Source organism: Vidua chalybeata, chromosome 6, assembly GCF_026979565.1.
Source record: "Vidua chalybeata isolate OUT-0048 chromosome 6, bVidCha1 merged haplotype, whole genome shotgun sequence".
NCBI lineage: Eukaryota > Metazoa > Chordata > Aves > Passeriformes > Viduidae > Vidua > Vidua chalybeata.
In genome coordinates this window covers 46,314,236-46,336,491 of record NC_071535.1, presented here as the reverse complement: position 1 = coordinate 46,336,491, position 22,256 = coordinate 46,314,236, and the positions used below count along the sequence as shown (strand labels likewise).

General features: G+C 38.9%; 1 protein-coding gene across 1 annotated transcript in view; it reads right to left on the bottom strand.

The window, feature by feature from the left end:
- Positions 1–16,998, bottom strand: part of LOC128789879 (mucin-5B) — a 41,877-nt gene extending 24,879 nt beyond the window's left edge. Inside the window, exons 1-15 of the mRNA XM_053946137.1 lie at positions 16,917–16,998; positions 14,992–15,247; positions 13,449–13,563; positions 12,024–12,111; positions 10,995–11,128; positions 10,246–10,471; positions 9,342–9,467; positions 8,510–8,627; positions 7,158–7,296; positions 6,465–6,566; positions 6,194–6,263; positions 5,839–5,976; positions 5,089–5,253; positions 4,104–4,198; positions 2,476–2,602 (exon numbers count right to left, since the gene is read on the bottom strand). Coding sequence (XP_053802112.1) covers positions 2,476–2,602; positions 4,104–4,198; positions 5,089–5,253; positions 5,839–5,976; positions 6,194–6,263; positions 6,465–6,566; positions 7,158–7,296; positions 8,510–8,627; positions 9,342–9,467; positions 10,246–10,471; positions 10,995–11,128; positions 12,024–12,111; positions 13,449–13,563; positions 14,992–15,247; positions 16,917–16,998 — 1,981 coding nt within the window. The remainder of the gene's footprint in view (positions 1–2,475; positions 2,603–4,103; positions 4,199–5,088; positions 5,254–5,838; positions 5,977–6,193; positions 6,264–6,464; positions 6,567–7,157; positions 7,297–8,509; positions 8,628–9,341; positions 9,468–10,245; positions 10,472–10,994; positions 11,129–12,023; positions 12,112–13,448; positions 13,564–14,991; positions 15,248–16,916) is intronic.
- Positions 16,999–22,256: the final 5,258 nt, after the last annotated feature.

Sequence of the window (22,256 nt, the reverse complement as noted above, 5' to 3'; positions counted from 1 at the left end):
ATAGTAAAAAGCTGGTTAATTTTCACAGGCTGACAGTATACACCACTGTCAAAGGTCTGCCATAAAATCCACAGTACTGACCCATAGGGATGACATTAAATTTGGTCAGGAAACATGACCCATATTAAGGCTGCAAGAAAGTCTAGCATTCAGATTTCTTTGAAATTGAGTGAAAACTGGAGATCTAGTCATATTGGGCCTCTTTCTGCAGATTTAACCCTGCAGCTGTTTTTCAGATACACACGGATGCACTAGAAGGTACAGGGGTGTTGATCATGGGCACCTGTGCTAATCAGCTTTGCAGCAATGCTAAGAACTTACCAACAATAGGTTCCATGCTTAAATAAAGCTCTGTATGTTTTTCCAGTCCATGACCATGGCACACTTTTTTAGATTAGTTAGTGTGCTTCACTTGTGTACACATTCAAAACCAGCACCTCTACCACCATAAACCGGTTGGTTTTCTGGTCCTAGCTGGATCAAACACGATATCCTGTGTGTAAGTCAGGCAAGGCATATCCTCCTACTTTTTATTCTTTGAAGATACAGCAAATGGTATTTGTAAGTCAAAATACACCAAATAAAAAAGATATTCATAAAGATGTTGAATATAAATTTATATCTGTCTCAATTGTTAGCTATTAATACAGTAAAATAAGCTATTTACTTTTTCCCTTTAAATTTTCATAGAGGAATAAGATCACTTTTGATAAAGTAAGAGAAAGGTATGTGATTGAAAGGTAAGAAAGGTAAGAGAAAAGTATTTGATTGTAGTGTTCATGGTCACAGGTGTGACACATGTCTAAGATACAAATCACAACTGGAGGCATGAGAGCAGAGAACATGAGCATACCAAAGATACCTTCAAGCTAGCTTGCACAGGGAGTACTAGAAAAGCAGTGCCAAGACTGCTCACCCCAGTGATCTGCTGGGCAACCAGCAACTCCAGTAATGGCTCATGCTTCTGCTAAAGAGTGTGTAACACCCATGCCCAGGGTTTACCTAGCAGGATTTGCTTGTTTCACACACTCTGCTGACTGCAGTGCGGACATCTGCTTGGGATACTACCTGCTTTGGATGCTGCCTGCAGCTTGGCAGAGTGGATGCAGCTTCAGGAGCTGGAACAGTTTTTCCAGCCCCCACAATGGGACAGAACACAGAGTGAAGGTTGTGGCCCGTTTAGTCTCACTCATGGACAGTGAGTCATAAACAACCATTCTCTTATCACAGCCATGTACTCAAAAGATTATTACTTCTTAAATAAGGCCTAAAATGATTGTTCTGATTAAAACATTATTGTTTTTTCTCAAGGTTACTGCACTGTTGAGGCAATATTACTTACTGTACCTTAAGAACACAAATTTCAGCCAAACCCATGCTTTGAACCAGTCTTGATTTGCCATAAAAAATGTCAGTAATTCCATGTTGGGAGCAAAGCTTTCAATAAACAGTGTCTGTGTCTAGTGCATAAGTCTGCAGGATTCCTGGGCAATTTACTGTGAACTACACTGTGTTCCTTTGAATTATTTCAGCACAGGTTTGTGAAATTGTTCTTATCACAGTTTTAAATGCTTCTGGCAATGCATCACACCAGTTATATTGTTTGCCTTATTAAGTATCCCAGCTGGCCCCTAAGTCAGGCAATTAAGTAGATCATAGCTGCATCAAGATCCAAAAACATAATCATTGTTATGTTATCTATTCAGATCTGCAATTAGTCAAGAAACCCATACATCTATTTTCATGTCAACAGAGGCAAATCTCACTTGAACTATCTGACCATCAATGACAACCTGGGATTGTTGAAGCAAAAATCAAGATCCAAGATAATGAGTTTTATTCTCAGATCTTATGCCATCTTGTAATAAATTCTGGCAGTGCCAAAGGAAAATACATACATACATGGATTCTGAACTCAGGATTTGGTGACAATGTTTATGTCCAAGAAACTTTTGTTCATTTTTTATGTAATCCTGAGCTGAAAATGCCTTTAAAGATTTTCACATTCTCAAATATCACCAATATATATTTATTTTAAAAATTTATTATTTTACTGTAACATGGAAAAATGTGGTTAATGAGAGTGATGTATTTTGTATTGTCTGGGACAAGAGCACTCAATGTAATGCAAAAAAGGTATTGGACTTAAAATACATGGGGAAGCCCATGTGTTCAAAAGTAACCTAATTGCTAATTAAACCTAAACTAAAACTAACCCTGTTTTTATTTTGAGTAATATGCCTTGTACTATTTTGCTTCTCTGAGTACTGAATTCACCTAAGATTTTACACAAGGGACATGCATTGTAAGAGCATGAAGCAGTCACAAACTGAATTTTATAGAATAAGTGCTTATTCTGTTTTTCAAAGGCTCTCTAACTTGATGACTAAAGACAAAAGACACTGACTGCCACAAATGGGGCTGTCCTGAAGCTGTTCCCCCATATCCCTGCCCAAGGAATTTCAGTTCACATACCACAGACACCCTGCCTCCAGCCCTGCAGGGACACGCCTGCTGAAGCACAGTCTCTGGAGTAAGTAGAGAGCACACTGCACAGTGCAACTTCACTCTTTTCAGCATTACAGGTGTCATACATGCATTTCTAAAGGACAGAAAAGGACGGATGTGGTTATTATTATGTCTAGCTTATAGAAGAAACTGCAAAACATGTAGCAATTAAAAAAGCAGTCAACCAATATATTTTTTAAAAAGTATTATTACCAATGAAACTTATTATCTCTAAGAGAAAATGTATGCTAATGAAATACTATGCAAACCTGAGAAACAGCAAATCAGTTACAGAAACTGCAATGACATTATGTCTAACACTCATTAATAGATGAATATTTAAAAATATAGAGGCACCTAGAGTTCATTAAAGCACTAAGAAATGTCTTTACCAGCCTCCTGTGAGGATGCACAATCCAGGACCTGTCAAAATATATCATCTGAAAATATTGCACAGTGATGACTGACACTTTGTGTACATATCTAGTAAGCAGCTGAGATGCACCCAATGACATGACAGGTGGATGACAGAAGATGGTTTATAGACAGTCACTCATATGTAATGACATTTTAAGAACTAGTTATATAAGTATAGCTGGAATTTAAAGCTTGAGTTCTTTTAACACTGTGGGTGTATAAAAGAGCACAAATACAGCTAGTCACTCTAGAGCAGTAGGATCATACTGGATAGACAGTGACTTATCCTGCCATTACTGATGATGTGGAAAAGGCTTTCACGAATCGTGGTTTAAAATCTGATGAGATCAGCAGGAGTAACAGACACATCTGTAAGAAACTGGTTATTACTTCTCCTTAACTGAAAATTGCAAAATCCTATTTTATTTATAGTTTACATGAATTCTGAAGTATATATATTTTCTTCTGGGAGAGGTAAAACATAAGCCATATTTGTCAAGGTATTTGAAGACATATTACATTCTAGGCAAAATTTCAGGCTCAGGTATTTTCTCAGTAAGTTGTATCACTCAAACACAAACACCCTGCATGAACTTTCTGTGGTTTTACAGGAACTTCTTTACCATCCACATAAATGTGGCAAGTCTCTAGCTCAGACAGCTTTCTCAGCAGCATAATAGAGCTTTACACCAAGAGAACATATGGGCAGCTTCATGCATTCAAAACTCAAGGAGACTAACAAGATTCAAAGGTAATAAATGAGATATAAACAATGTAAATTCATATTCTCTCCCTCAATGTGAATTTTGAACCAAGTCAGAGGGAATCCATAGGGCTGGTAAAACTCTCAATTCAATTCCACACAGAAACACTGGTTCTGTTAGTTGAAGAGTGAACAGTTTTCATTCTTTGAAACTGAAATGTTGAACTGATTTTTTTCGTTTTGCTTCTGGGTCATGCAACAGAAGCCAGTGATGCCAATCAATTATTTATTGGGCTGTAGCCAAAAAGGCCCGTCTTGCACAAACTCTTATTTTATAACTTTTCTAATCAGCATCAGTGAACTTCTTTGTGACCGGTCACTACTGTAACCTATTTCACTCCCCTAGGCCAGACAACCTTCATGTGGGATCAGTCTCTGGACTAGATTAAACCACCCATTTGGAGCAGTGCCTTACCTTGATGTACACAGAAGGGTCTACAACAGAATGGCAGGCAGCAAACACACTGCTTGTATTGGACAGAAGAGCACACCAGTGCTGGGCAAATTTTTCTGAAGTGGGAAAAAATATCATTGTCCCTAGTCACATAAACCACATTACTGTCTGAATCAATATTCTTATCAGGTATCACATTGAACTAGAACGTCCTGAAGTGTTTAGGTAATGCTGGATGGAAATACAGGTCATTAACTTATCAAAGGGATAACTATAGTTGGATGGATGACCAGCCATTTTCATAAAAGAAAGGTTTCACCTGCTAAGTATTAACATTATTACTGCAGCTGGATTTCCAGAACATGTACAGAACATCTCCATTTTCATTGTTTTTCATCAAATTTTTTTAATTTTTTACAGCAAGGTAATTCCTTATAGTCAAGCAATTATATCAAGCATGTAATAATCAGTGAGCTGTGTGGCTATGATTAGCCACTGCTAATTGCTGTAGCCATTGGCTGCAGCTTTAATTATATGTGGCAGTACCTAGGAGAAGTCAGTCCAAATACTATATATATCCAAATCCAGTCAGAGTGAAAAATCAGACAGGATACCTAGTGCAGTGCAATGCTTGCTTAACTCAGTACTGTTGGTAACTTCCTCCTCTGGACTTCAGCACAGCTGTAACAACCTAGACTAGATGAAGAACTTGCCCAAATATTGGCAACCAATGGTGCTCTGCCTTAAACTTAAATTACTGTCATTGATGCTGTATGTGCTTTTCAAGTCATCAGTGAATGTGTTGGCTCTTTCTCCAGCAGTGCTGTCTTTTTGTTTTGAAAGCAAAGCTATCCTCTCAAAGACCTTCAAAACACAATATTTTTTCTCTACTAATAGCCTCAAAGGCAGAGGGTTTTGATGTTTATGAGATTTCTAAAGTTTTTTTGATTATCCATCATGTGAAAATTATTTCAGACTGATAAGTCAGGGATTAAAAGCCTGGTACCTTTATCCACACTGTTTGAACAAGGATCTTCAAAGCTGTCCTCAACATCAAAACAGCTGGCTCTAGTTTTCCATGAGTTACCAAAAGCAGAAGCTGAATCTTCCACAGCTCCAGTGACTGTTCTGAAGTCATCAGTCTGGATGTTATTGAAATTGCCACAAAGACCTTGTGTGAGAGGCAAAAAAAAAAAAAAAAAAAAAAAAAAAAAAAAAAAAAAAAAAAAAAAAAGCAAAAGAAAATAAAAAATTGCTAGATGCATGAAAAAAGGAATGGCTTCTAGATGAACACTCTTAGCTCTGTAATGGACCTTGCCTGAGACAAATCCATTTTCCTTCAGAGACTTCCTGATGTTCGCACAAATCTGATAGGACCCTGTGTTTAGAGTATATTTATTATTTTTCTGCATTGCAGTAGCACTTAGTGATAGCACAGGGATTAGAACTGCTTAAATGTGCTTTAGTAAACACTGGCAGACAGAAAGATCTTCCCCAAAGGCTTATAAATAAAGGAAATGGCAAAAGAAAAACAAAGTGGGTCAGAAAGACAGGGTGTAATCCCATTGCACAGACAGGAAGCAGAAGCACAAAAATCTTAAATGGTGTAAACAGGCAAAACCAAGAATAGAGTCTGCACTTCACAAGTGTCTGATGAAGGCCTGTTTAAACAGATGGTGTCTAAAAGATTTGCACACACTAAACATCACAGAGATTTTCTTCAGCACATTGAAGGGTTTAGCCTTATGTGTCCTACCAGATGTGAGGTTCTGAAAAGAATGATCGACTGTTATGGAGAGCTGCATTACAGGTTTCATTTGCACTCGGATCTGCACTCCAACTGAGCTCAATATTTTGATGAAAAATGTAGATTGTCTGAAGATGGTGATGCCATCTAAAGAAGAAAGAGAAAAAGAAAAAATATTGTATGCACTTGCAAAGCTGAGTAAACAGGAACTTCCATTTGCCAGTGCATGCAGTAACACGAAGATTCCCATACCTAGTATCCACCTAACAGTGAGTAGGCTCCTGTTCTTTTCAGAGAAAGGAGCAGGAATTCCTCTGCAAAAGATATAGGCTATTCTGTGGAAGATGTGAAGAATGGGATTTACCTTTTTTTACAGGCAGTTTCACAATGAAATTGTTCATGTAGATATTTCCACAGGAACATATTTTTATAGTCTGCAAGGAAAAGGAAAAAAGCCCACAGTAGTGAGATAGACAAGAGCAACCTGACAAGCTTCTTTAAGCACTGAGAAGTAGTGTATTCAAAACCTCATCACCTCTGGGGTCAGTGTAACTCAGTGTCCAGAAAACATACAAAGAATATAGGGAAAACAGAAATGACCTCCTATGTATTGCTAATTAAAGGCAGTTACTCACAGTTCTTCCTAGTGTGACCAATACATTCTTTAGGCAAGTCATTGTCCTTGAAGTCCCACACTGAATGATCTCCCCAATCACCACAACTGTGTCATCAGTGTTCTGAGAAGACATGAGAAAGGTATGTGCAGACATCGTTAGCATGTTACAGGCTGGGAGCTTGAAGAGAAAAACATGCCATTGAAAGGCTAAGAAGGAGTAATGAAAGAACTGTGATATTTGATAGCTAACTACAAACTGTTTATTTCATTGCCAAAATCAATCATTTCACTGACTTTCCTTTGCACTCTTTTCCCTTGCTATCAGCTTGTGTGGATCTCATTTGCAGGCATTCACAGATAATTCAGTCTTTTCGCAGAAATTTTGGTTCATCTACTTCCTTCCGACAGTCACACATGAAGAAAACTTCAAAAGAAATGCTTGAATCAACACTAATACATCCATTAAGAAAATTATTTAATTTTTAAAAAGTACAAGTATGTTGAAGCTGCAAAACTTTGAAGCTAAGCATCAGCAATTGATTTGCAATCCATTCAAAATTCAAAAATTTATGGGGTTTAAGACTGAGCATGTGTTAAAGTGCTTTGCTGGAATGGTGCCATTTAATTAAATTAAGTCATATAAAACTCCAGCACTGTTTAAAGCCTCGTGCTACTCAGGAGATTTAGGAGTGAAAAGAGAAATTGCTCATACCTTAGCTAAGACATAATGACAGTTGCCATGAAAATTGAACCTCTTATTATCAAATGTTGTTATATGGAATCCTCCATCTATATGGCAACTTCCAGAGCAGGGCAGAGAGATACAGCTCCAGTGGCCTCCTTTGCAAGTACTGTGCAAAACCCAAAAAGCAGCCATTAGAATAAATACAGCTTCAAGGGAACAAAGGTGCTACACCATTTTAATCTGCACAGATGTGGCCTCTTTGTATTTTTAACTCATTATCTTGGCTTCTTATTCAAACCCTGTGTGTGGAAGCCTTTATATTAGGCCCTTAAAGTGTAAGGGTTGAATTCCTATCAGTGAGAGAGTTAACTGCACTGGGCTTTGGACTGGCTCCCTCAGGGACACACTGAGATGGGAAAACAAGAGATGGTTTTCTGGGCATAATTGTTTACTTGACTTTTTAAAGAAAGAAAGATCTCCGTCAAGCAGGATCTTGCAACATCTTGTGCTACTGATGCAACTGTTCAGCAAGTCACTGATATGATGTTTCAGCAGCTAATTGTGGAGGGCCTGAGATAATGAGCAATTGTCACACCCGTGCACACAAGAAGAAAACAGTCCAGCCACATAGGCTTGGGCTTTGAGGGGAGTAAATGAGGATGTGGTAAGATGGGAGCTACACAAAGCCCATTAAGTTCAATTACTCAAAATTTCTGGGATTTGAGGAGCATTTTCTCTAATCCAAAGGGGCTTGCAGAATGTTTGGCCATGTACCATACCATATTTAATTCCTCCCTATAGTAAAGCTTTAACTGATGGTCAAAAAATGATGTTGTGTCACAGGAGCCCAGATAGTACATACAGAGTAAGAAATAAAACTGTTTTGAGAGTAATATACCTAAGATCTTATCACCTTTCACCAGTGCAGATGGAGATGGGTTCAAGCTGCCAGGTTTTTTTCTAAATCAAATCATTCTCAAGGATCAGGACTTCTGAGATCTGGCCTTTAAACAGCCTTGTGGAGATCCAGATGTTATTGGAAATGCCACTTATTAACATGGTATGACTTCTCATCTCACTCTAGTGGCCAAAGTTTCTGAATTAATCAGTAAAGAGTCTCATTTTTCTACATTCTGAAACCTTGAGTTCAGTTTTCACAAGCAGTTTCAAGTGAAGGTGGGTAATAACTGTGTGGTTGAGGAATACCTCTAAGTTTTCCTACACTATTGGAATTCAGAGCAATGTTTTGAATTGTTATTTAAGACAAGTGACAGGAAAATATTAAAAAGAAAAAAAGGAGGAAAGTACAGAATGCAACTTATCAGTGTTTTGAAATAAAAATTTCTGCCTTGTTAGTGCAATCAAAACCACAACAGTACCAGTTCTGGCAGGGAGTGGAGTAAGTTCCTCCAGATGAGTAGACTTTGCCTTGAAATGTACAAGGGCAGCTGTCTCTGGGGATGCACTTCTTGCTGCTGAGGTCATCAAGGATAGTTCCTGTTCAGACACAATGGCTAGTTAATATTCCTTTGGTAAGTCTGGGAAATGCCATCAAGGAAGATTAGAGTATGGAAAAAACTCTAGAGTATTCAGCACTTCTTAAAATGAATAGGATACTTTTAATGTATCCCAGGCCCTTTCAGATGTTAATGGATGGGTAATATTTCTTACTAGAACTCAAATGAAAGCAATGCAAAACTCAAAAAGTATTTCCTTTTACAAAATTTTTCGCTGTGAGCAGGATAATGAAGTGCCAGATTGCAAGGGTGTGAGCCAGTCTCCATCCTTTTCTAATAGTGAATCTAACAGAAATCAGAGCCTCATCTTAGACTATTTCATGTGCAAATTTACGCATGCACATACCTGGAAATGCATGTATGTTTTGTGTCACTTAAGCTACAGCCAGATTTAGTGTCATAGCAGGGAGGCATCTCATGAGACATCTTCACCTGCATTCTTACTGTCTAGAGAACACCTCTTCTTTTTCCATATCTGCACCATTTTTTCCCTGTCTAGTCCTTAGAAGTGTTTGCCTCCTTTCTCCAGTGTCAGGATCTCATATCTTTAGAAATCTGGCTCTTCCAAGAAGAAAGCTGGTGAATTATGCTAGAAGCAGCTGTGTATTTGTAGTGTGAAATGGTAAAGTAAGGGAACAACCTCCCTTTTTGTCCCTTGATGTGTGTGATCATTGGCAGAAGTGAGCTGCCTTACCAGGAGGACAGAAACAGCCATCCGTACATGGGGCTTTACAAATCTTGCTCCTTTCTGGATCTGCACATGTGTCAGCACAGGAATTTCCACATTCCATGTACTCCATGTTGTTTGGGCATTCCTGATCTGCAAGACCAAAACGGAGTATGTTAACGATGTATTTATAATATCTCTCAAATTGCTGTGTCACTACCCAAATCCTTCTTCCTCCTTTCCTCCATATCTTGTTTGCAAGACCTTCTATCCAGATATGTTGTGTTTGTTTACCCTCTTAAAGGAATGTTTTATGGCCACTTTTACTTTATCTTTTGGACAAAACTGTGCTGCTGGGAAAGGTGAGCTATTTCACATTATTTTACTAGCTCAAGGTTGGAGGAAGTCACAATACAAGCAAAGAACACCAGAATCTTTTAGGTAGTCATAACAGTTTATTATTGCCTGAAGCATCAATTCTTCTGGCATTAATTTGCTATCCCAATCCACACCAGCCATTTGGTCTTCCCCCTGGATTTAAAGAGATTTTCTGCTCAGTAACTGGACTACTGAGTATGAAAACACAGGGTAAGATAAGTACAAACATATTGCTCTTCTCAGTAACTACTTCTGTCTAGTTGTCACCATGTTGAAATAAGGCTCTTTATGAGTTAACTGTGCAGAGTAAAATTAAAAAAGAATTCAAGAAAACTTAGTTGTAAGAAGAAGGTGGGCAACATCAAGGTATAGTTCTAATTTAAGGAGCAAAATCAAGTTAAATTTGTAGAAGTTTTTCCATTAACAATATTTGTGTCAAAATATTTTCACAGATTAATTCATGGTAGTTGCCAGAGGTCCTAGCTTTGCTCTGCTGGGATCAGAATACTTGTGCAAATGTCTGAAATAAATCTCCAGAGCTGTAGTTACTTACAGCAGAGTTCTTTGGTCCTCCATTCCCCAGGGTCTCCCTTCCTCAGGACACAATCTCGAGAGTACTGATTTAAAGTGCTGCATATGCAGCTGGGAACTAAATCAGAGTGAGAAGAATTAACTGCACAGTGGCACATATCCTCAGCACAGGTCTCTATGTAGTCATCAAAGGCAACCACTCTGGGGCAGTTTCCAAAACGGGACATAAGTTTCTTGCATCCTTTTTTCTATTAAAAAAAAACAAAAACAAAAAAAAAAACAAAACAAAACAAAAAAAAAAACACAAAAAAAAACCAAAACAAAAAAAAAAAAAACAAAGAAAAAAAAAAAAAAAAAACAAAAAAAAAACCAAAACAAACAGGAGGGAAAGAAAAGCAATACTTGACATTTTACCACCTTTTAGGTTTTTGAAGATACACCCCAAGTTTTGATGACACAATTCCAGGGTCACAGAATAATTCAAGTTGAACGGGATCTCAGGTGATTATCCAGTCTTTCTGGCTCTATGTCCTTTGCTTTGGACTGGAAGCTGTCATTCAGTTGGGCATTTTCCCAATAACTATTTCTTTAATACCATAACAGGATATTATTTCAGCTATAAGATTATAAATATTATAATTTTGCTCAAATTCATGTGTAGAGTTCTGAAAAATTCAGCTTAGTGCATGCTCTGAAATTAAGATTTGTTTCAACAGTCTCTTCAACACTGTAGGTCAGGAGGACTGGTACTTCTTGGTCCCACACACTTACATATGTACTGCATCTATTGTCTTTCCTCCTGGGATGTCTTCCAGTGTGGTCATCTGGGCTCACATCAGGACACTTTTGTGATGGATCCTCTACTTTGTGGAAGTTCCCAAACTGTCTTGGATGCATTTTATACCCTGCAAAAAATCCCAGGTGCATTTCATTAACTTCCCACAATTCTTTAAGTCAGTTAATGGGCTATAAAAATGCACTTACTCTCTGGGCTCAGAGGCAATATGCACTTCATGAGATACCCAAATTTAACCAGCATCCATATCTTATAGAGGATGACAACCTGATATGACCTTTTGTTGGGCTAGAGTCAGGAATCTGGCACACTTGTATCAAGGCCTGCTGTCAGCCCAGGAATTTAAAATCATGTAAGAATCTTGAACTTTCTGTTACTTCGGATCATTTCTAAAGACTTCTCTTTGTTTGGGTGTGTTTGATCTTACAGAGTTTTCTGTTAACATGTATAACAGTCATACAGGTATTACATAAAGGGATGTTGCTACAACTTTGGATTCAGTCCTGCAGCTGATATCCCAGGATGAGGGTTTCTTTCCATCCATAGAACCTGCTGCAGGATTAGAGGCTCAGCTATTTGCAATATCTAAAGGTGTCAGTGGATGGCACACAGTTTCTTCAAAGATATTTTATGTTTTCCCTGATGCTTTCATTTCATTATAGAGGTAAAAATAATCACAAAGAGAATGATTAAAAAAAGAAGAACAGAAAATGCACTCATGCATTTCCTGAAAGTATGTTATTGTCAGTGGGGAACCTGGCAATACTGCTGCATGATAGCCAAGCAATTAATTTTGGTCAAAGAGGTTGGAGACTCTTATAAATATGAAAAGAGCAGAAAATCTCAAATATCTCAGAACCTCTTAAAATACATCTCCTGTATATGGAAATGTTCATGTGCCTGTCAGGAAATCTGAAAGTCTGCTCAGAGGAAACAGATATCAAGTTTCATGTCATGTATAAGGAGGTCTGTTCTGGGTGGAATATGTTGTATTTATGACCTACCATCCAAAATCAAATCATTCTTCTCATTGCCATCATAGTTCCCACATAGACCACATATTTTCTCTTTATATGTTTCTTCCAGGTCCAGCTACAAAAGAGGAAACACAGAGTTTAAAGGCTTTTCCCCATACCAGCAGCACTTGTTGCAAAGTGATTCACAACAGAAAAGTGCAATGGCAGAAATGCCCATTCCCAATTTGTAGCAATCTCCTTTTCTGGTACAAATCTCTCATAAAACTTATCTGCAGACAGGCTGAATTCAAATGTGAAGAGAATCCTCCAGCAATTGTCATTCCTGCCCACTAAAGAGGTAACTGAAGCATGTTGAATACTGGATTAATCCCTGCACCAGTGTCTCCCAGTATAGAGAAACTGGTATAAAAACATTTGGTACATCTTGCAGGGTACCCCAGCTCCTCTCTGAACAGGTCAGAAAACTATGCTCTAATGCTGGATGCTGTAAAGAAGCAGCTTCTGACTAACTTTTAGCCATGTATAATGGGTTTTCTAGTCCATAGGGTGATGGAAAATTTTATAGCACTTCTAGGCGTGGGTCTGCCAAGTATTACTTGTTTTCCCCATGCTTAGAGGAAATAAACAGCCAGGTTAGCACACTATTGTCTTGCTTCATAAAACTATTGCACCTTATCACTCCTACATGCTCGGGGAACAGTACTGGTGCCACTCAGGTCCACCCAAAAAAGGCAGTGCTTTTCCTACTGTTGTGTCCACTCTGCAGTAATGTACAAATACTGCCTTTAAAACTTTAGATATTAATTAGTACACAGGAAGGGGGAAAGCAGATACTTCAATAAATCAGAATTTCAATATCACCTGATAACTTTCTGATATTTTTTCTCTGTATTCCCTTTTTACCCTTTCTCTATCTCTCTGAATGACAAAACATGACACACAATCTCCAGTTAGTTAATCTCAGTCCTGATTGTGAAGGATAAGTGTTCACACACAAAAGTGTAAATGCACTGGTACAGAAGAGGATATTCCAGGGTAGATGTTTAGAGGAAAATTCCCACATAGCATCACTTTGGAATGAAAGAAGCCAAGGTCTGGACTGGTCACACGTATCAGTTTCCCATACAAGATGGGCACGAGACAGAGTAGCAAGGCGGAGCTGGAGGGCTGTTGCTGCCAGTGCCCCATGGAGCAAGGAAATAACTGTAGATGTGCTGTATCCAGGATTAACCCTTTTGTCAAATTAAATTAGCTGGAAATACCATGGGGTTGTGCTCCCATGCCCCTGGCCTGTGAAACTATTGCCCAATTTGGTATTTCTCTATCTGGTTATGGATAGAGTGATACCTCCCTCCCATAATCTCATATATCAACACAGTGCCTGCATCCAGCCCTGCTTTTCATTACTGATGAGGTTCACCAGGAGGAAAACAACTAACTGACTGTTCATACTAGGAGAGTGTCAGCCCAGTTCCACTTGAGTGTCAGGCCCAGCTTGGAAGTGACTTGGAAGTAAGTACAGGTGTCCTCAATCAGAATGCTCTTCAAGCTGAAAGGCATGGCAATCCTGGAAATTTGAGGGGACAAAACAGATTGCAGTGAAAAAAAGACTGATGAAATCCTTACAGATATATAGGAAGGAAAACTAGAGTTAAAAGGAACTAAATAAGACATGGGAACACTCTTTGCAAGGTCAGACTTTGTCCATACAATGTATTACATTGTCCACTGTGTCCTTTTACCAACCTTAATCCATTACACAATGCATTTTGGTCTTGTGTCAATACTACATCAGCCACTCAGCTGATAGAAAGCAGCCAAACCCAAGGACTTAACCCAAAAGTTTATAAAGAGCAAGATGAAAATATTGGGAAAATAACCCTCCACATAAGGACACTGCAGGTTGTCATCATCCTTCCAGGACCTCCTTGATATTTGGGATTCACAAACAACTCTGTTCTCCTCTCTGTTCTCTGTTATGGATGTACTCATGCAACTCAAACCTACATTATTTTCCATCTTACCAAGACAATTACCATTCTGTTTGCAACAGTCTAAAAACTTAGAAGTTGAGAAAATGGCTAGGAGAGAGGCGATTTTTTTGCCTCTTTGATTTAGAAGACACATATGGGCTTCAGTGCTATAATTACAACACAGTGGTGCTATTCTATATTTGGTTGTTTCTAGAAGCCTGTCAAGACAGCCCATATGCTTACAATTTTCTCTTCAACAAAATTATGAGGGGTTTTCCCAGAGTCAAAGGTTGCCTAGGCCCTTCATAATTTTTTGCTGGGACCAGGACTCTGCACTTCTCATGAGGACTGCCCTTAATATTGTGTCCAACTTTCAGCTATTGTTGCATATGATTTTTACTTCGGGAATATTTTTACCCTTCTCTTTGCAGTTTCCTTTGTGCTTCACTTTGAATTGGAATTAAAGGTGTGGATTTTGACTTCTAAAAATTCTTTTCTTATAAGAAGATCCCTGGGCAAGTTGTGATCTGCAAAGCAGAGCAATTTTCTAGACTAATCTATCTGTAAATGGAAAACTATCCCTAAAATAACCATCTGTTCCTGAACAGCAATATAAAACAGTAGGGTTAGTACCACAGAAATAATATTTTGAGAAAAAAGAAAAAACCACCAAGCTTCTACATATCTAAACTTATATAAAGTGTTGGGGGTTATGTACTTTCCTCTATCCCTCCCTCTCTAATCAAAGCAACATTAAGGAAACCTTAAAACATCTTTTTAAACCTCAAAACATCATCTGGTTTTATAATATACATATTGCTTTCTACTAAACTTGTTGGTCCCTGGACTGTGTAGTTTAGTTTAAATGCTTCTTGCCTTCTCAAACCCTATGGGGGGACTCTTCACAATACCCTGTTCCAAAAGCTATGAACATCTCATACACAGCCATTGCTTTCCAGTCAGACCACCTAACATGTAGCGATAAAAATGCAGCTAAAAACAATATTTCAGTCTTTACTCACTTCTTCCCGTTCACTGTGATTCCCGTCTCCTTCACCTCCAGGACCACTCCATCAATGGTGACAGTGAAGTAGATCAGGAAACTGTTCTTGGCACTGCGCCTGATCTGAATGTTAAAGTCCTGGTAGCTGTCATTGCAGTGTGAAGCAAAGACATATGTGCAGGTTCCAGGAAAAGTAAACTTTACATGGTCAAATGTATGGAAGTGGAAATTGCCCCAGGTGACACATTCACTCCTACTGAGAGTAGAGACCTGGACTAAAAAAAAATCATAGGAGGGGAGCTTAGAAATTCACCCCATATGAGGTAGGTGCTTGTCCTTTTTTTGCTGAAAAACATTAAAGGGGCAGATTTTCAAAGGCAAAAATGATAACTCCTGGAAGATACTAGCCTTTGGGAAGCAATTTCATCTCGCTGAACTTTTGAAGTCCATGACTTTTGAAGTACAGAGATACCTGCAACGTGAGCAGATTAACCCAATCTCCTTTGACGTTAAGAGTGAAAAGCAGAAGTTAACAGTGAAAAGCTGAAGAGGTTCAGCTTCCTCATCTTACATATATGCCTAGCAAGAAGATGCTGTAAACCACATGCATCTCTCCATTGTCTAGAAAGGCTGTGTCTATATTAATGCTATAGACATATTTGCACTGTAGATATCTAAAGTGAAGTGAGGAGAATCCCATTCTGGATGTCTAAATCTCATTTAACTCAGGCAAGACTTTGTGTTGAGTGCTTTCCAGGAGATCTCACAGGTGGCGTGAATTTACAGCAAAGTGGCAGCTGCAGATCTCAGTGGTTGAGGCTGCTACCAGCCTCAGCTGTTGACTAAGAGAAATTTGGTTTTCCTTCTCAACCAAAACTCATGTTTTGGACCTCTAAGCTGTACCTCTGTTAAAGGTATAGATACATAGTCTAAGTGCATGTAAGACTTTACTTCAGAAAGCAATTTTCACCCCACTGAACTTCACAAAGAAAACATGAATCACCTTGAATTAAATTCTACATGCCTGCTACAAAATGCTTTCAACATTTCTTCAGAAAGAATGACAAATAAAGGAATGACAAATAAAATTTCTTTGTGTTGTTCAGGTAGCATGTTTAGGACTATCAACACAGCAACATCCACCATAGATCAAATCAAAAACAGTTACTCATTTACTCAGTGAACTCTAAAATCTTATTAAATATTCCTGCCTAAGAATCAGCAGGGGAGAACTGAGAAATTCAGATCCTTATGTTATAAATGTGCAGCCCAAACTCAAGCACCCAGTCAGTCCTTGCAGAAAAAGCTTTTTAAAGGGACTGCTACTGTCATAGGTGGTTGCAGCACTGAAGTGGAGTAGGGCAATTTAGCACTTTTCCACAGAGTTGCGAGGGCAAATGAGACAGTTTGGCTATCCTGGAAGTGAAATTGCTGGAATTACTAAGGCAGCAATAACTGGTACATCAGCTGTGTATTAAGCAGCTGGGAAAAGTATAAGACATTAAAAATCAAACCAGGAGGCAGCAGTGCAGCAGACCACAAAAAAATGTGATTCCTGCTAACGCAGCATTTCATACTGGTCAGTCAAGCCTAGCTGGTGATATGGTAAATACTTCTTTTAGGAAGAATATGTGTGAAATGTGTTGAAAAGGGTGTCACCATTTTTTTAATTTGTTTTTTGGTGCAAACTGCATTCAGAGAGTCTCCTCTTTAAGTTTAGTCACTTAGGATATAAAACAGTTGACATACTACCTAGTAATGAAAGAAGAAAATAAATACCTAAATGGTTGACAATCAGGATAAAAGTGTACAATGTTTAACAGTATCTGGTATGTCTAAAGCTCTTCCGTGAATATATTACACATTTTCATTTGTCAACTCTATTTCTCACCTATGGAGAGCCATATGAGAGCAAGTAATGCAAGAATTAGATTATTTTCTTACCTATCTGAACTGGTTCTTTGCCCTTGCAAAAACTCCAAATTAGGCAGAAGATCCAAAATGATCTCCCGTTTTTTATTTCCATCTTGCCATGAAGTCGTAACTTGAAAATCCTTTCAGGGAAGTGTTTTTTCTTGGCTTATAGGCAGATTTTTTATAGTCCAGGAGGTTGGCATGAGAACAAAACACTGATGGCAGGGTCCCTGAAAGGTGGAGCTTCATTAAATTTTCTTTCAGTCATTCATTATTAGCACCCAGAAACCTCCTCTCTTTCAGACAGGACAGGTATCCAGTTCTTTCTTGCTTTATGGAGACAGAGAGCTGTCTGTTTCTACTTTCCTCCTTTGAAAGTAAGTCCCCTCACCCTCCTCCTACAATTATTATTTCTTTGGCATCAATAGTTTTTATTTTTTATAACATCTGATCAGTTAGGAGCAATCACTGACCTCTTTCAGAGTTTTTCTCTGTCTTGCATATCAGCAGAATCCCCCATCACAAGAAATATGTTTGTTGCCTCTACCAGCTTTAATGGTGACTTCTAAACAGAGCAAAAAGTATTATCAGGTCAGGCATAATGTATGGTTTATTTAGAGCAAAATCTTTTGGCAGGAGAGTATTGCCCTTTAAGAAGTGTATCCAAAATATCTTACAAGAAAAGGCCAGATCTACTGCTTCAATAGACCAGAAACAAAACCAAAAGTGTAAAAATTCTCACCTCAACTGCACAAATAGGATTTAATTTATTCTGTATGCACACAGAACTGGTGGATTCTCCAAACATCATAAGGGAGCAGTGCCCAAGTCCCATCATAATGTAGACCACAGTTCGTTCCTTCACCACCTAAAATACACTGCTATGAAAGGGTCCCTTGGTGCCCTCAAAGTACTTTAATACCCTACCACATGCCCATAAAAATTCAGTCAGCTCAGTCATGAACTCTACAGCCCCTTGTAGGACATCCTACAGGGGTATTTTGATATCAGTAATTTTAGAGTCCTTTCTAGAGATTTACTTTCTCTCTTGACACAAACTGACCTTGCATTTCTTTTCCTCATTTGTGCCACGGGGGAACTGCTCCTAACAAGAGAGGAAGCTTCTCACCTACTCCCAGAAAATCAAACATGGATAACAGACATTCCCATGCTTCCAGCTGTTCTATCCCCTTTGGGAAAACAGTAAAGTCAGAGTGATTGCCAGTAGTTAAATGGGCACAGATACAGTTTAAGGTGGACATAGTTTTGCCCCTTCTCACAAGGCCTCAGGTCAAGCCTGCCCATGCACCCATTGGGGAATAATGAATGCCTTTTATCTGGTTGGCAGGCAGCAAGCTGGGCCTTGGGAACAGGGTCTTGCTCACTGCTTTGCCAGACTTTGTGCTATTGCCAAAGTGGAGTGTCCCAAAGCTGGCCCACTGCTGCTGCCCTACACAGGTACAAGGTGCTTTACAGAATTGCAGGTGACAGCATCTGCCAGACAAAGATTTGCTGCTGCCCTTGCTCTAAAGAAAACTCTGCACCAGCGTGTGTGAGCATTGTGAAGGACATGAAACATGAGTTCGTGTTACCCCTTTGCCACTGTCCATGTCTCATTAATTCCATTGTCAATGCACTTGAGGCAGGGCGCTACTGGAAGGCAGTTCTTGAAGCCCTGCCATTTTGGCTGGAATACAGAACCAACAGACTTTATGGCGCTGGTGATAGAAGTCATGGACTGCTGCTGCTTTTCCTTTTAATCACAACACATCTTCTCTCCTGATCTCTGTCCAAATAGGTACAAAGTTAGGAGAATATCTAGTAGTTAAATTTAACCATGAGAATATGACATTAGAAATATGAGGATGATCTGAAATTGAATATAGTGAAATATCAACACTCAAATTCAACAGATTCTCCTGGTCATTTTTATACTGAGTTCTTGTTCAGGCCACAGAACAAGGCTAGGGGCAGGTGTGGGGAAGGGCTGTGAAGCCCAGGAGGAAAAGCATATAGGTCAGTAGACTGCAGATACAGACTAAGAGAGTGTAGTTGAGGGTAAAGATGGATAGCTGAAATACATTAATTTTCCAAAATCAATGCTAGTGTCAAAATCCAAATGCAGAACTCTGCTGAGATAAAGACCATGTTTCTTCAGTCACTGTCCTCTTCCTTACCAATTCCCACCCAAGAAATCAAAGTATCTATTTCATTCATTTTGGTATGAGAGTAGAAGGAAGAATCAGACTCTAGGAATATTATTCCTGACTCTGGAAAAAAAAAAAAAAAACCTTTATTCCCACTGAACTGCACAAAAGCAGCAGGCAGCATGTAATAACTTCTTGCCAAAGATACCCTTCAGTTTGGAGTAGTCCTTTGATGACAAAGACATAGTGAGGTTGACCTCTGCAACTTCCAGTCCTTTGTGTTCTACATGTGGGGTGATTCAAGGTAATGTGAGGATCGGCAGGAGGAATGAGCTAAGGCATGCTTTCCCCCTGTAAGTCCCACTTAGCACTTAGGCCTGGGAAGAACATGAACAGCGCATATTAAAAGTTTTCAAGGAAAAGGCAGAATAAAACAAATGATTCATTGAACCAACATTCACTTATGCTCTACACAGCAGAGATAGTAGTATCAGTCATCTGGGATCCTACCCTGAGAAAAGCAAGAGCAAAACTCTACTCAGAGAAATAGGAAACCCAGTCCTCTTGCTCTGTACCTAGCCATTTTCTTACCTCTGCTTGTCTGCTCTGTCATTTATGCCATTCCTTTGCCATTTCTTGGGGAGCAGAGTTTCTGTCAATGACTAACCAGAGCTGCTGCTTCTGGCTTCTCCACAGATACTGCGGGCTACACTCCTTAGAAATCACTGGTTTCTTCAATCCTCTGCAATGATTTCAGGGCTACTGACAGGGGGAGGATATTTGCATTCAAATGAAGTTTTTATATTCAAGCGTGGAAACACTGAGGTTTTCAGGAGAAATACATGGACGCTTTTCAGAAGGAAATGCACACTGACAGCGAGTTTACAGGCTGTGTTGATCACTTACCACTGAATCATTGCTATTGGCACACAAGTTATAACTACAACCCCCACAGTGACAAAGTGGGATTAATAACTCTTCCCTTTATTGGACCCTGCAGGATAAGAAGCCTTCCCTCTTCTGCAGCTGTATTAGCAAAAAGAACAACTCCTCTTGGCCCCTTTACAGCCCATTTCATGGATCATTTGCCATTAAAGGGTATGTGATTTTAGTAAATACAATAGGTAAATATTAACTCAGTTTCTTTACCACCACTGACTCACTGAAGATAAGCCATCATGAAGCTAATGTAATACACTGGTGACTCATAAAAATATACTTTTGCTATAAACTTGGTAAAAGACATACTCAAGTAGGAGGTGTCTGGTGGATCAGTGCCCTTCATAGCCAGCCACTGTACTAAAGTCTGGCAGTTGTGTTTGTATCACATTCTTCTGTCAAAAGGGGATGATGATTCCATATGTGCTGTAAAGAGTTATGGCCATCCTGAGTCAGTTCAACACTGGGAGGTTGAGCTTGGAAATCCTCTAACAACCTAGTTCATTTCAGGCAAAACTGGTGCTGTTCCTTGAAATTATTATCTACTATAAGATGGTGTTTTACAAGCACTGCCTAGAAAATAACCCTAGAGAAATTATGTGTGCTCTGTTAACAAAGTAATGTTAGCCAGGAAAACATTTCACTTGTCAGGCAGTTTGTGCCAATAATCCACATGATAAAAAACATCCAAAGTAATTTTGGCAAAATATTTTACATAACTGGTAGTTATAACAGTCAGTAATTACCAGTAGAATTCAAGAACAACATGAGTTATCCTTTTTAATCCTTTGCATGATATCATAGAATTTAGGAATGTTACATTAAAGATTTATTTGAGCTATCAGATTTGTGTCTACCACACAGTTTGAAACAGATGTCATTAAGTATAAGGTGATCTGTAGCAGGCAGTGGGAAAGGAGGGAATGGATATCTGCCATTAATTATCCCTTAAAATACATGATGAATGCCTTCAGTATTTCAGTTTTGGTAGGAGGTGGTTGAATGTTTTCTTACATTTTGCCTTAGAATGGACACAAAGCTCCTTAACCTCTAATCTTGCCATAGGACTCCTTGACTTTTTCTGAACAAATCAAGGACATTAGTTATTCCTGTTTGCAAGGAATAAGTCCAGCTGCTCTTTTCTGTTTTTCTTTAAGAAGATGTAGATCTTTCAAAATCCACATAAGTAATGACACGGCTGATTGGTGCTCATGCACACAGGTCTCTTTGACCTATTGGCACTTCCTCACGTAAGAGAGACTCCCTGCATAGAAAGTCACTTCATCAGGAGGTTGAACCCTAGAGATTTTCTACTTGAAAGGTTTTACTTTAAACAACCTTCCTGGTGGACAAATATGGGGTAGCAGAACAAAGGGAAGCATATGAATTTTCTGCTTTAATATTTAGAACTTCCATGGCGTTTAGGCTAGAGCAGATTCTACCTCTTTTTAAAAAGGAATTTCTTATTTCCTGGGTACCAAGATAATTCAGAAGAGGCCATTGCATGCTTAATACTGAAGTCTCTATAACCTTGAAATTATATGAAATACATACCCGGTAACCATGTCCACCATGACTGAAAGTTACTGCAAGCCAAAAGAAAGGCTAAGAGATGGGGCAGAAAACAAGTTAAGGTGGGAATCTAAGCAACCTTGGCCTAGGGGTTTTTGTGTGGAAGGTAGAATTAACCACCCAAGAACTACCTGCGCTTACGTTTTGCTCAGACTCCCTGTACTTTTAAGGAGAAGAATGATCATACAGATCCCATAGATTCTGCAAAAAAAAAGGGCAAGAAATGCTCAGCTACGCTAGTCCAAATGGACAGGCTATTGAAATTTAACTGCTGTGTCAGGTCACAGGCACTGTGTAAAGCCACATTCCTTGATCACTGTTCCTGTTGCCTTTTGTTACTGCTTAAAGGAAAGCTGCATGGAGCACAGGTGCTCCTTCTCAGTGCCAGCTCTGCCATACTTTCTCTCTGCTTGAGTTTTTTCAAAGCCTTAGGGTAATGAAAACATCACAGTGGTGATTTTTAGTGTTCTAGAGACTAGTTTGTGAAAAGAATTCAAGCATTTTATGTAAGAGTGCTGAAACACTGGAACATTACAGGGAATTCAGTTTGTACAAAGCAGATTTTAGAAGCATGATGCTGAAAAAGAACTTATGGGATTTTCCATATTAGTGATGGAAATATGGCTTAATCTGCTTAGACCTGTTTGGACCTTAGTCTGCAAGGTTGCAAGTTAAGAACTTAGGTGTTTGTGGTAGCCCGAAAAGAGTAAGT